Source organism: Triticum aestivum, chromosome 6B (genome assembly GCF_018294505.1).
Source record: "Triticum aestivum cultivar Chinese Spring chromosome 6B, IWGSC CS RefSeq v2.1, whole genome shotgun sequence".
Taxonomy (NCBI): domain Eukaryota; kingdom Viridiplantae; phylum Streptophyta; class Magnoliopsida; order Poales; family Poaceae; genus Triticum; species Triticum aestivum.
Window position 1 is genome coordinate 466074615 of NC_057810.1, and position 15513 is coordinate 466090127.

The window sequence follows — 15513 nt, forward strand, 5'->3', positions numbered from 1 at the left end:
GACACACTTCTTCGTTTTGGGTTCGAGCTTATCAGGCTGAAGCCTCTTGACATAAGCGTCGCTTCCCCCAACCTTAAGAAACAACAGCTTAGGTTTCTTGCCAAACCATAATTCATACGATGTAGTCTCAACGGATTTAGATGGTGTCCTATTTAAAGTGAATGGGGCAGTCTCTAATGCATAACCCCAAAATGATAGTGGAAAGTCGGTGAGAGACATCATAGAACGCATCATATCCAATAAATTATGATTACAATGTTCGGACACACCATTACGTTGTGGTGTTCCAGGTGGCGCAAGTTGTGATACAATTCCAAATTGTCTTAAATGTGTGTGAAACTCGTAACTCAAATATTCATCTCCACGATCAGATCGTAGAAATTTATTTTCTTGTTACGATGATTCTCCACTTCATTCTGAAATTCCTTGAACTTTTCAAATGTTTCAGACTTGTGTTTCGTTAAGTAAATATACCCGTATCTACTCAAATCATTTGTGAAGGTAAGGAAATAATGATATCCACCGCATGCTTTGACACTCATCGGACCACATACATTGGTATGTATTATTTCGAATAATTCACTTGTCCGCTCCATTGTACTGGAAAACAGGGTTTTAGTCATGTTCCATAAGGCATGGTTCACATGTTTCAAATGATTCATAATCAAGTGATTCCAAAAGTCCATCAGCATGGAGTTTATTCATGCGCTTCACACCAATATGACCTAAGCGGCAGTGCCACAAGTATGTGGTACTATCATCATTAACCTTGCATCTTTTGGCATCAATATTATGAACATGTGTATCACTACAATCAAGATTCAATAAGAATTACCATTCACAAGGGTGCATGACCATAAAAGATATTATTCATATAAATAGGACAATCATTATTCTTTGCCTTAAATGAATAACCGTCTCGCAATAAACAAGATCCAGACATAATGTTCATGAATAATGCAGGCACAAAATAGCAATTATTTAGGTTTAAAACTAATATCGATCGTAGAAGTAGAGAGAGTGTGCCGACGGTGCTCACATCAACCTGCGATCCATTTCCGATGCGCATCGACACCTCATCCTTAGCTAGTCTCCATTTACTCTGTAGCTTTTGTTTCAAGTTACAAATAGGAGCAACCGAACCAATATCAAATACCTAAGCGCTACTATGAGCACTAGTAAGGTACAAATAACATGTATATCAAATATACCTTTGTTGACGTTGATAGCCTTCTTATCTACCAAGTACTTAGGGCAGTTCTGCTTCCAGTGACCATTCCCCTTACAATAGAAGCACTCAGTCTCAGGTTTGGGACTAGCCTTGGGTTTCTTAACAGGAGCGGCAACTGCCTCACCATTCTTCTTGAAGTTCCCTTTCTTTCCCTTGCCCTTTCTTGAAACTAGTGGCCTTATTAACCATCGGCACTTGATGCTCTTTCTTGATTTCTACCTCTGCAGCCTTAAGCATTGCGAAAAGCTCAGGGATCGTCTTCTCCATCCCTTGCATATTATAGTTCATCACGAAGCCCTTGTAGCTTGATGGTAGTGATTGGAGAACTCTATTAATCGCTACTTCATTCGAAAGATTAACTCCCAATTGATTCAAGCGGTTGGAGTACCCAGACATCTTGCTAACGGAGTTGTTCTCCTCCAGCTTGCAGCTAAAGAACTTGTCGGAGGTGTCATGCCTCTCAACCCGGGCGTGAGCCTGAAATACTAATTTTAGCTCTTGGAACATCTCATCTGCTCCGTGGTGCTCAAAACGTCTTTGGAGCCTGGTTCTAAGTCGTAAAGAATGGCGCACTGAACTATCATGTAGTCATTACTTCTAGTTTGCCAGACGTTCATAGCGCCCAGGTTTTTGGGAGCGGGTGGTTCACCTGGCGGTGCATCAAGGGCACAAGCCTTCTGTGCAGCAGTGAGGATAATCCTCAAATTACGGACCCAGTCCGGATAGTTGATTCCATCATATTTCAACTTTTCTTTTTCTAGGAAGGCACTAAAAATCAGGGGAGCTATAGCGCGAGCCATTGGAACGCATTAAAAATCAGGGGTGCTATAGCACGAGCCATTGATCTACAACATAATTTGCGAAGAAATTTAGACTACGTCCATGATAGTTGGTCCAGTTAATCAAATTACTAGTGAACTCCCACTTGAATCAACATCCCTCAAGTTGTCTAAGTGTTACATGATCCAAATCAGCTACCCATGTCCGATTGTCACGTGAGATGAGGTCATCATCAACGGTGAACATCTCCATGTAGATCATATCTACTATATGACTCATGTTCGACCTTTCGGTCCTCCGTGTTCCGAGGCCATGTCTGTACATGCTAGGCTCATCAAGTTTAACCCAAGTATTCTACATGTGTAAAACCGTCTTACACCCGTTGTATGCGAACATATAGTCTATCACACCCGATCATCACAAGGTGCTTCGAAATAATGAACTTTCACAATGGTGCATACTTAGGAAGAACACTTTTACCTTCAAATTAAGAGAAGGGATCATATTATGATGCTACTATTGTCCTAAGCAAAATAAGATGCATAAAAAGGATAAACATCACATGCAATCAATATATGTGACATGATATGGCCATTATCATCTTGTGCTTTTGATCTCCATCTCCAAAGCACTGGCATGATCTCCATCGTCACCGGCATGACACCATGATCTCCATCATCGTGTCGTCACGTTGTTGTCTTCGCCAACTATTGCTTCTACAACTATTACTAACGCATAGTGATAAAGCAAATCAATTACATGGTGTTAAATCGTTGGCACGTAGGTCATACAATAAATTAAAGACAACCCTATGGCTCCTGCCGGTTGTCGTACTCATTGACATGCAAGTCGTGAACTTATTACAAAACATGATCATCTCATACATCAACATGTATCACATCACGTTTTGGCCATAGCACATCACAACATGCCCTGCAAAAACAAGTTAGACGTCCTCTACTTTGTTATTGCAATTTTTACATGGCTGCTAGGGCAAACTATAAGAACCGTTCTTATCTACGCAAACCACAATGGTGATATACATGTTGCCTTTTAACCTTCTTCAAGGACCACCGCTGTCAAATCAGATTCAACTAAGGTGGGAGAGACACACACCTGCAAAGCCACTTTTATGCAATACAAATTGCATGTTACTCAGTGGAACTGGTCTCGTGTGTGGACAAGTAAGGTTGGTCCGAGCCGCTTCATCCCACAATACCGGTGAATCCAAATAAGACAAAGGAAGAAAGCAATTTGAACATCAACGCCCACAACTTCTTTGTGTTTTACTCGTGCATATACATCTATGCATAGACCTAGCTCATGATGCCATTGTTGGGGAAAGTTTCATGAAATCAAAAAATTCCTACGAAACACCCAAGATCTATCTATGGAGATGCATGGCTATGAGAGAGGAGTGATTCTACATGCCCTTGTAGACCGAAAGTGTTAGCGTCATAACGCGGTTGATGTAGTCGTACTCTTCATGATCCAATCTAGTGCCGAATGGACATCACCTTCGAGTTTAGCACACGTATAGCTCGGCAGCGTCCTTTCCTTCTTGATCCAGCAAGCGAGGGAAAGGAGGCAGATGAGATCGGAACCAACACGACGGTGTGGTGGTGGTGGTGGCAGCAACGGAACTGCAGCAGGGCTTCGTCAAGCATGTGCACGAGGTGGAGGAGGTGTAACGGGGGGGGAGACGGGCAAGGGCCGAAGGGTGGCTGCCCCCAACACCTCACCTCCTTTATATAGGCATGGAGGGGGCTGGTGGCTTGCCCTCCAATCCCCTAGGGTCGTTGTCCAAGAGAGAAGGAAGGAAATCCCTCCTTTCCTTCCCTACTGATTGATGTTCTCTTTTTTGGGATCCTGATCTTATCCCTTCGGGATATGATACTATTCCTTTTAAGGGAGGATCTTGGTGCGCCTAGACCAGGGGTGTGGGTTCTTTTCCCACTACCCACATTCTTGTGGGTCCCCCATGCAAATGGGCCCCACTCCGGAACCTTATAGAACCTTCCCGGTACAATACCAAAAAAATCCGTACATTTTTCAAAACCCTAAATATGACTTCCCATATATAAATATTTACCTCTGGACCATTCCGGAGGTCCTCGTGATGTCCCGGATCCCATCTGGGACTCGGAACAACCTTCGGATTCACCATATTAATATCTCAATACTACCCTAGCGCTATCGTACATTAAGCGTGCGACCCTACGGATTCGAGAATCATGTAGACATGACCGAGACTCCTCTCCAGTCAATAACCAATAGCGAGACCTGGCTGCCCATATTGGTTACTACATATTCCATGAACATCATTATGGGTTGAACGTGATGTCAAGGATTCAGTTAATCCCATATACAATTCCCTCTGTCCGGCGATATGTTACTTGCCCGAGATTCGATCATCGGTATCTCCATACCTAGTTCAATCTCGTTACCAGCAAGTCTATTTACTTGTTCCATAATACAAGATCTCGTGACTAAACTCATTAGTGACATGCTTGCAAGCTTCTTGTGATGTTGTATTACTAAGAGGTCCCAGAGATATCTCTCCATCGCACGGAGCGATAAATCTCGGTCTTGATCCATGCAACCCAACAAACACCTTCGGAAATACCTGTAGGGCACCTTTATGATCACCCAGTTATGAAGTGACATTTGATAGCACACAAAGTATTCCTCCGATATCCGGGAGTGACATGATCTCATGGTCTAAGGAACTGATACTTGACATGAAGAAAGCTATATCAAATAACTAAACGATCTGATGCTACACTTACGGTTGGGTATGTCCATCACATCATTCTCCTAATGATGTGATCATGTTATCAAATGACAACTCATGTCTATGGTTAGGAAATCTCTTGATCAACGAGTTAGTCTAGTAGGGGCTCACTATGAACACGGCGTTGTTTATGTATCCACACATGTATTTAAGATTCCAGTCAATACATTTTTAGCATTAATAATAAACATTTACCATGAACGGGAAATACGATAATAACCATTTTATTATTGCCTATAGCTCTACGGCATATTTCCAACAGCGCCAAGTTTTTTGAAACATCCCATCTTGACATTGTGGGCTTCGATGAATACGACCCACCAATAAATCATCACGGGGGTCCTCGGCCCGACGTTGATTAGATCGGTTATATAGCAAAAATGGCCTTAGGCCCAGTTTTGAGCCGCTTATTTACAACAACAAAAAGCTAAACACACACCTACGCGCTACTGGACATGCCCACTACACGACATGCCATTTTTCTCTTTTTTTCTTTTTGCTTTTACCTTTTGTTAGTTTCATTATTTCCATTTTTTACTCTTTATCTATTTTTTACTAATTAAAATTCTTTTTAATTCATATTTTATTTCCAAATTGGTCAATACCTTTTCCAAATTCAACAACATTTTTAAAATTCACGAGAAAAATTGAATTCTTCAATAATTTCTAGAATTCACAATCATTTTTAGTTAGCAAACATTTTAAATCGATGATTTTTTTTAGAACCCACGTATATTTTTCATAATTTGTGAACATTTTTCTAAGATATGTGAACATTTTTAATTTTAACAATAAAATAAAATTCACGTACCTATTTGGGAATCCTGTTTCTAAAATTTCATATTTTTTCCATATCATATTTTTTGGAAATAATTCACATAAAAAGTGGAAACTCCGTCTGGCGCATGACCATCTGGATTTATATTTGTTTTATAAAAAATCTCCACCTGCCTTATATTCTTTTCCCTAAAAAGTTCCCGCTCAAAACCGAGTCATGGGCTGGTTTTGCGTAATACCCTATTTGACGCATTCTTCGTCCAACTGTCAATCTTTCGCACAGAGAGCTTGTGATCAAGCGCTGACCTGGGCCGGCCTATTAACCTGTTTCAGCGTTTTCGGTTTTAGAAACCTTCTAGAGTTTCCCAGCCGTTTTTTTCGGTTCTGAACTAGTTTTCCGGTTACTTTAATGGTCTTCACAGTTTTCTTTAATTTTTCATTTTTTATTTCATTTTTATGCTTCTTTTTTTTCTTTTATCTTCCTTTTTAGTTTCTGTTTTCGCTTATTTTCACGTGTATTTATTTTCAACTTCATTTTTATTTTTTTAAAGTTCACGTTTCAACAATTGTTCTTAGATTTTAAAAATGTTCGTGCTTTTGAAAAAATGTTCATGGTTTCAAAAAATAATTCATAAACTAAAAAATTGTTTTCAAAATAAATTGGGAAATTTCAAGTAATGTTCTTGTTTTTAAAAGTTGTTTACAGTGTTTTTGTTCAATGTTTTCTCAACTTTTCTAAAAATGCTGTCATTTAGAAAAAAGGTTCACGTTTTCATTTGTTTAGGATTTCCAAAATATGTTCGAGTTTCAAAAACTGTTCACAAATTTCAAAAAATGTTTGTGTTTTCGAATTTTGTTCGGGAGTTTCAAAATTTGTTCACGTTTCCAACTTTGCTTTCGAACTTCATAAAGTGTTGCCATTTAAAAAAAATGTTCCATTTCAAAACAAATGTTCCTCATTTTCAAAAAAGAACCTGTTTGAAAAATTATTCATAATTTCGAAAACAAAACCACATTCTTTCAGGAAATGTTATGATTTTTTTCCGAATAATGTTTTCATATGCGAACGTGGCTTTGAGCTCTTATAATATTTGCGCTACCTACCATCAGTTACACCCGTTTGGTCTAGTGGTGTGTTGCACTCCCCTTGAATCCTCGCGACCTCTTTACTTTTACATCTCTTTTTAGTGAGGCGCACGTGGTTTTCTAATGGGCCGGCCCAGTGGAGGCACTGTGTGCGTCGCTCCAACTATTTGCCGCAGGATGCGGCAAATAGGAGCTCCTGGTTTTGCTCTATAACCGACCAAATCAATGAAAGAAAACGTCTTAGGACTAGGATATGGGCCGGCCCACGCGAGTGAGTGCGCGGTGTGTCACAGGTTTTGTGCGCTTAAGCTTGATATGATGAAGGCATACCATCGCTAGAGTGGCCGTATCTGAAAGCGGTCATGATTAAGTTGGGCTCCAGTCCCAGATTTACAGAGACTATTATGAGGTGTGTTACTTCGGTTTCTTTCTTCGTTTTGTTTAATGGTGGTAGTTTGGATGGTTTCAGGCCTTCACGTGGACTGCGGCAGGGAGACCCGATCTCGCCATATCTATTCATGCTTGCTGCGGAGGGACTATCTTGCCTGTTGAAGTCCCAAATTGGGGTTCAGGGAATTGTAGTGGCGCCGGAAGCCCCTTTGGTTAATCATCTCCTTTTTGCCGATGACAGCCTACTCTTTTTTTAGGCAAATGAGGCGTCTGCTACACGCGTTAACGGGTTGCTGAGAGTTTATTGTGATGCTTCGGGTCAGAGAATAAATGTGGACAAATCATCGAATTTTTTCAGCAAGGGGGTAGCGGACTCGGCAAAGGAAGCAATCAAGAATACCCTTGATGTACACAATGACTCGTTAACTGAAAAGTATTTGGGTTTGCCATCAGATGTGGGCAGAGCAAAGGAAGGTTCTTTTAAATATTTGAAAGACAGAATCTGGAAACGTGTTCAAGGTTGGATGGAGAAGTGTCTGTCAGCGGGAGGGAAAGAGGTCCTCATCAAGTCTGTAGCCCAGGCCATCCCAACATATTCGATGGCATGTTTCAAGCTACCTCGAGGTTTATGCGAGCACATCAACAGTTTGATCCGTAAATTTTGGTGGGGTAGTAAAAATGGCGAGAGGAGAACAACATGGGTGTCGTGAAAAACGATGTCAAAACCTAAATTTATGGGCGGCCTGGGTTTTCGAGATATCGAGTTGTTCAACCTGGCTCTTCTTGCCCGGTAAGCATGGAGGTTGATGCAGCAGCCGGAATCCCTCAACGCTCGGGTTCTGAAAGCCCGTTACTTCCAAAACACTGATTTGTTGAACGCCACGCTAGGAAGCGCCCCTTCCTAAGTCTGGCAGTCTCTTTTGGAGGGCCGCGACATTCTGTCCTTGGGGCTTATTAAGAGAATCGACACCGGAGCAGGCAGAAACGTTTGGCGGGACAACTGGCTGCCGAGAGACTATAAGTTGAGGGCCATCTGCACCCGATCAACGAAACCGCCGATGGTGGTTTCGGACCTAATCAATCCTGTCACCCGATCATGGAACAAGCAAGCCCTAACTGAGAACTTCATACCTGCTGATGTCGAGGTTATTCTCAACATACCACTTAGTACAAGGCAACAAGAGGACTTCTGGGCTTGGCATTATGATAAGCGAGGTATCTTTTCGGTCAGGTCAGCTTACAGGATGATTTGTGCTATCAAAACACAAAGAGAGGATTGGCTAGAGCACCGGCCAGGCCATTCTAATATTGCTCCAGACAAAAACTCATGGACCCGGCTATGGAAGGTGAAGGTTCCTTCAAAAAACTGAGTTTTCGTGTGGCGTTTGGCGCATACTTCAATCCCAACCGGCCTGGTTAGACATGAAAGGCATATGTCAGATTCTCCATCTTGTTCTATATGTGGAGCGGAGGAGGACACTTGGCGCCACTCGCTACTAATCTGCCGCATGGCAAGATGTGTTTGGGCTTTGGAGGATGATGAACTGGTCGAGCATGTGATATCAAACCAAACCGAAGATGCGAGGCTTTGGCTGTTTTGGCTGTTTGAGACGACAAATCAACATGACCTAGCTCGGATTTTGGTGACCATGTGGGCAATTTGGTGGGACAGGAGAAAGGCCATCCATGAGAATAAACTTAGAGCCCGCTTTCCACTATGAATTTCATTAAGAGATTTTTGGAGGAGCTAGACATAGCTTACTTGCACAGACCCAGGGCAAATGAAGTACGAGTGAATGGCCGAGAGCAAAAGTGTGGCTACCGCCCCCTGGCGAGGCTGCAAAGTTAAACTGTGACGGGGCCTGTCAACTTTAGGAGACAAAGGAGCAGTGGGAGTTGTATGCCGTGACAAATTTGGCAAGTTTTTAGGTGCTTCTGCGATGGTTTTTTATGGCCTCACCGACCCGAGTCTGGAGGCACATGCATGCAGCGAAGCACTAGCTCTAGCCCGGGATTTGAATCTACATGATCTCACCATTGCCTCAGATTGTGCAGAAGTGATTTCTAACATCAAATCTGCAGGTGTTCCATCTTATGCTCCTATTCTTCGAGAGATTCAAACTAGTAGCAATAATTTTTCTTCTGTTGATTTCCGTTTCGAGGGTAGAGACAATAATTTTAAGGCCCACTTGCTAGTTAAGGGAGCTGCGTTTCTCGCAGTGGGCCGCCATGTGTGGCTAGGGGTTCTGCCGAAGATTGCTTGTATTCCGAATGTCGTGAACTCTCTAGTTTACCTTAAAAAAAGTTTTCGCCCAAGTTTTTTTGATGGATGCCTAAGTTTTCGCCCAAAAGCGGCAGCGGCCAGCGCAAAATTTGAACGAAACCGCCGCGCCGGCCGCCGGAGCCCGAGCTACTCGATACTCCCGTGTCCAGTCCAATCAGCCGCCTCTCCACTCACAGCTGCACACACGCCGCCACGATTCAAGGCCGCCGCCCGCTAGTCTAGAGGGGCCGCAACGGGAGGCATGGAAGGGGACGGCGAGACCTCGGCGGCGGAGGCGGCGCTCGGACTGAACCCTCAGACCTTCATCAACGAGGTCCTCAACTTCGTCGACGACATCTGCTTCCAGGCCTTCGAGTACTGCCTCCAGTTACGCCTCGGACCCCTCTCCGTAACACCAGCTCGCTTCGCCCCCCTTTGCCGCCTACCGGTTTTGTTAACTTTGCCCTTTCGCTGTCATTCTACAGGGAAGGCGCCCCCACGGCGGTCGGCGCCGCCACGGCGACCAATAAGGCCGAGGAGCTGAAACGGGTAGGTTTGTTCCGACCTCCGGATCCAATAGAATCGAACCCTCCTTCAGAATTTTGGGGGAGTCAGGGCACTACCAGATCCAGAATGGTGTCTTGACAAGAGTTTTTGCATTTTACATGCTAATAATGCTACTTCATCTAATTCAGTGATTGCACAGGGGAAACTGTTAGGTTTGAATCTGGACTAAACGCCCTCAGTGGCTTGCACATGTGAAGATGGCTCTGTTTTGCTTGTAATCCCACAGTGGGGATAACTGAACTGTATCTGTCATGTATAGATAGGTTTATTATGTTCGAGTATACCCATTCCAAAGGAAATTATGTAGCAATGTCGCCTTAACTGCCTAAGTAGATGCGTCTTTCAGGTGTAGAGGATATATAACTTATATTTACATGCTTGGTGATCCCTTTCTGTAGCAAACTGGATATTACTTTGTTCTGCAAACAGTGTCTTGGCACTTTATTGTGCCAGGAATGAGGTCTTCTTTGTCACACATTTGATACCAGACACTATTCGCAATTTCTGAAAGTAAAATGATTACTGACTGGAAGTTTGAAACAGCTAGAACAATCCTCATATTAACTTTAGGTTCGACCTATAAATCATCTGGTTTTACCTATAGCATCCTTTAGGATAGTTATAAAAACTGGTTTATTTTGCCTATGTTACATTCTTTCATATGATTAAATGCTCTGTATATTGTTTTGTCAAAACGTCTGCTGGAAACATCTGAAATTATGGACTTTGTGATGATTTTTGTCTTAGGGAGTAAATGAAATTCACCACTTGGTAAAGCATGTATTGGACAAGAGAATGAACAATTGGGAGATGTATTGCCTTCGGAAGTGTTTAACTGTACCTGAAGGATTTGTGCCACCTGAAGATGTATGTCTCTTATCTCAAAGTAATTTGGCAAGCCAGAATTTTCAATTTGATCCAACACTCTAGATGAATTGATCCACTCAATTCTCACCCCTGTTTCACATGACTTACTATAGATTATTTTAAAGATACTTTTTGTCTTGGGGGTTCATAATGTGGAAACTTATGCCTCATCTTATATTGATTCACCCGTTTGTGAAAAAAAAAACATTTCATTCAGTTGACTCAGCAATTGACAAGGAAACCTTTCAAGATAAAAGTTGTGCACAGTTGATACCAGTCGGGCTTGAACTATTTTGTAAGCCAATTAGAGAATTTGAGTTCTGCTCTCTACTCTACAGTGATTAACATTCCATCATTTCTGACTTTTAGGCTTTGTTTTGGCTATGAAAGCTTGAGCTTTTCTTTACCTATGTTGTAGCTCATGATATTATTGAAGTGCAGTTTTTCTAAGTGCTCGTGGTGTACATTATGTTCAACTAGGAAGTAATATGATAAATAGTAATATCAGCAAGACCTTCTGAATCTCAGGGCAAAATATATCTGGACATTTCTTATTGATGTCTTATTTTGAATTGCCCGACTAATGCACATCATTAATTCGTTGGCCGTTGTATTGAAATAGGATGCTACCTTTTTCTTTTATATTCTTAGCATATATTAGTGCAAATCTGTTTTCTACCCATCTTTGTCGAAATTATTGCACTTAGATTTCGATTCTAGATGCCCTACAGGCAAATATAGATTTATTCAGTATCAATTACACCATTTTACTAAACTGTTTGTAGGGAAATAGAAGTTTAATACGACTAAGTGATTAATTCATAACCATCAACTTTCCAGTTTGATATTATGGTACAGAACAAAGTTTCTGGTAAGTGTCATCCGCAGTTCAGTTCTTATATCTACTAAACGGAATCAGCGTGAAACATATAGTTAAGCTTAAGGTCAAAGTTTGCTTGCAATACGGTACTCAATAAATTACATGTTTGCGCACATTTTGTTTCACTGAAGCCATGCATTATTTTATATTTACTTTACAACCTGCATTTCAAAAAGCAAGAGGCATGTAAATGAGTATAATTATAATATATTTTCTTCATCAGGATAATTCTTCTGCAATGGTGTTGCATAAAGAAGGGAATTCTGATTTGGAACTGGATGCAGAACTTAATTCTTTGAGAAAAAAACTGGCAGATGTAAGTACTTTACTCGTAAAGAATTTGCTTGTTAATATTATCTACACTTAATCTAACAAACTCTGGTGTTGTTTAATTAGGCTAACAAGGAATCTGAAGAACTTCAAAGAGAAATTTCTTCCTTGGAAAGGCAAACTACATACAAGAGTAACCTTAATTCCTCTATCGCTGAAGTACTGAAGTTGTTTGAAGACAAATCTGTTCAAGAGAATATACAAGGTGTGCATTAAATATTTAATTCTCAAAATAATCAGAACTTTAAATTTATTGAATTATTTATTTGGATGGGTTTCACCTCTAGCCTACCCCAACTTGTTTGGGACTAAAGGCTTTGTTGTTGTTGTTGTATTTATTTGGACACTCACCACTTCAGATGATTAGTGAAGGGCTATTGTGTGAAACCACACCAGATATTACTCCCTCCGTTCCTAAATATTTATCTTTCTAGAGATTTCAACAAGTGACTACATACGAAGTAAAATGAGTGAATCTACACTTCAAAATATGTCTATATACATCCGTATGTGGTAGTCCATTTGAAATCTCTAGAAAAACAAATATTTAGGAACGGAGGGAGTATTTGTTATCATAGTCTTATCACCTTAAGCCCTGAAGTCAATGTTCTTTCCCTATCTCCTTGTTGGACCATCGAGATACTAACTAGTAATTTGGTAGCAAGTGCTGCACCTATCAGTGTTATCCATTTGTTATTTATTTATGAGCAACAATTCAGTACACCATCAACCTTTGGTCGTCTGTTGAACTTTTTGCTCTGACGTGTTAGCTTTAGCAACCAGATGGTTCTCACACTTAATTATGACTTCTCAGTTTTTGTCTGGCAATGTTCTATCCTTTTTGTATCTAGCATAAATACAGCTGAACATGGTTAACAGTATGCTTGGCAGAAATCACAAAGATCATATCCCTACATCAAAATTTGGTCTAGATAGTGCTGCTAGCTACTATTTGAGAAGCACTGCTTCTGCTCAATTATCTCTGGTTCAGAATGTATGCCTACTCAACTGTGATGAACCTGCAGCTATTGCGAACACAATACCAAAATTGCACCAGAAAATGAAGGTTATGAAAAGGAAAAAGGTTGAGCTTGAGGCCATGGTGGGCCAAAATGTTTGGAACGTCAATTGTCTTAGAGACCAGAAGCGTTTAGCACCAGGTAAGGGTTCCACCGTCATTTTCCTCTTGATATCTTCGTAGTTCTCGTGTGTATCTATGGCACAAACTTTAATCTCACCACCCTGTCTCACAGGTTCCGCTCCTAGCACCGAGGACATTCAAGAGGTGAACGCGGCTGTGAATGGCTCGCGGGAGGAGTAACTTGTGTTGTGGGTGCTCGCAGTATGAGGATGTCGACCGCCCCATGTACTACCAAGTCCGCTGTAATGTTGTCAAGCTACCCTCTCGCTAGCTACCTCAACTGCAGTTCTATCAGAACAGCTGTATGTACATGTCAGCTCCAACTCAAAAGACCACTAGCACAGTAGCATTCTCCATTCTCCAGCATTCTATAAGGCCTCTAGTGCTTAATCCCATCCGTTCACCATTGTTGCCGCTGCACGAAATTGAGATAAACAAATAAAAGGTCTGCAGTAAACTCTCCATGGAGTGTTTCTGTCGAATACAACCTTTTTTGTATGAAAAATTGTCCAATGCTCCTTTCTGTTGGGTTTTCTTTGCGGTTTAACCTTTGGTGGTGTTTTGTGCCGTTGTAGATTCATGTCCTTCTCTTGGAGCTGTTTTCTTGGTATCTCTCAGTGGAAATAAGCAATTGAAGCGGAATCGATAAAAATAGACCGGAGGTCTCTAATGTGATTTTTCTGCAATTTGTTCAAATCACCATCCCATAAAATAACTGACGTCATATCTTGTGCACCTATGTAGTAGTAGTAGTTTCTTAGAAACTATGATAATTATGACATTTTGCAAAAATGATAAAGAAAGGTAAATAGTATCATCGGCTGTCCACTTATTTTTTGTTTAGGTGCCAAATGATTTGTTTAGGTAATTGTTTGTTGTATGTTGTTTTACATTTTCTGATTGAGATTCGGGAGACAGACATCCAATATAGTAGTTGCGGATTCTAATCTGAGATCTCAGCAAAGCCAAAGAAACAAGGTAAGAGGCAACGTCGTAGGAGGTACTCATAAAATAGGATATACACGTATATTTATAGCAATGAGTGTAGGTGCGTATATATAAGCGTCTGATTATAAAAAAAAAAGGTGACGTCCTGAAAGAACACCATCGTCCCTTCCGAGGAAACGGAAAACGAAAGGAAAACGAAAGGAAAACGCAGCGTCTCCGTCCGTCCATATAAAAATAAGCCGTGGGCCAGCAAGGCACGCACAGATCTCCAAACCCTCGCACGCCAGCCACGCCAGGTTAATAGCCGCCGCAACCCACAAGATGGACGCCAGGACGCCCCGCCACCAAAGGCTGCTCCGCACCCCGCGCGGCCCACCGACGCCCCATCACCCCCGCCACCACCCCGGCACGCCCGGCCAAAACCCTATCCGCTACGTCCCTGCCGCCGCCCCGATCTCCCCGCGCTCCGCTGCCGCCGCCGTCGCCGCCATGGAGGACGACGCCATCACCACGCTCATGGACATCGACGACTCCCCCCGCAGCGCCGCCGGCGCAGGCTTCCTCGACGACGACGACGAGGGGGACCTCCTCCACTCCCACCGCATGGGCGGCCGCGGGAACGAGGCCCGGGGCCCCCTCCCCTTCGCCGGCTTCTTCAACACCTTCGACGGCGCCGACTTCGACGACTCCGATCTGGCCTGATCGAGGCGTCTTACGGTACTAGTAATGAGGCTGGGAGTCGTTCTGTCGATATGGTACTGGTGGTCTATCTAGTTAGGTTATTATCGGTGAAGTGAAACTATTTCGAGGCATCTGGAGACCTTTCGGTGATCAATCTAAGTATCGTGCTGCTGCGTTGCCCTTGGATCTCGTGTTGTTTGGTTAATACGCAAGTGCCTTAACGTTCCTTGATTATTATCATCTCTGCGAGTTTCTCTTTAATAGTATGATTGGTTATGGATTGTTGCTATGTTATTTCTGCTCAATTGTGGCTGTCTTGGGAACGAGCTGATGCTAAGCTAATAAATTCGCTTCAATTCTTGCTGTTGTGTGCTGTTTATCTTGCATAGATGGTGTTTGATTTTATTGTTGAAAACATTAGTCTACTAGGGATACTTAATTCCCAAGTCTCTTGTATCATAGTGGTATTGGTATGCAATTTTAGCCATTTTATTGAAGACGTTAGTCTAGCAGGGATACTTAATTAGCAGATCTCTTTGATCAGCAGTGGTGTTGCACTGGAAAATCCAGTTATCATCACAAATAAACACAGGGAATGCCTAGCTGGAACTTCAATGAACTCTTATTGTGTTTCTTTGCAACACAATTTAGTGATTTGTTAGGAGTTTGATCAACCCGGGTAGCTACAACTTTCACTTTATCAATGCTGCAAGTGCATTGAAATTTCCTAAGCAATATGCCCTTAATTTCCTCAAGGAGTTGATGCACTAGGATAGCC

At 42.0% G+C, this 15513-nt stretch overlaps 2 protein-coding genes across 3 annotated transcripts; both read left to right on the forward strand.

Moving 5' to 3' along the window:
• Window positions 1-9357: 9357 nt before the first annotated feature.
• On the forward strand, window positions 9358-13624 carry LOC123137494 (protein MIS12 homolog). Of its 2 annotated transcripts, none has more exons than XM_044557278.1 (7): window positions 9358-9696; window positions 9807-9870; window positions 10636-10755; window positions 11859-11951; window positions 12032-12170; window positions 12991-13125; window positions 13219-13624. In XM_044557278.1, the coding sequence occupies exons 1-7, from the start codon at window positions 9584-9586 to the stop codon at window positions 13284-13286; spliced, it is 732 nt and encodes a 243-aa protein (XP_044413213.1). In that variant the 5' UTR covers window positions 9358-9583; the 3' UTR covers window positions 13287-13624. The 2 variants fall into 2 exon arrangements, with proteins under 2 accessions (XP_044413213.1, XP_044413211.1); XM_044557276.1 differs by having other exon boundaries at window positions 9369-9708.
• A 679-nt stretch (window positions 13625-14303) lies between these two features.
• On the forward strand, window positions 14304-15108 carry LOC123137495 (uncharacterized). The gene has a single exon (XM_044557279.1). The coding sequence runs from the start codon at window positions 14376-14378 to the stop codon at window positions 14754-14756; it is 381 nt and encodes a 126-aa protein (XP_044413214.1). The 5' UTR covers window positions 14304-14375; the 3' UTR covers window positions 14757-15108.
• Window positions 15109-15513: the final 405 nt, after the last annotated feature.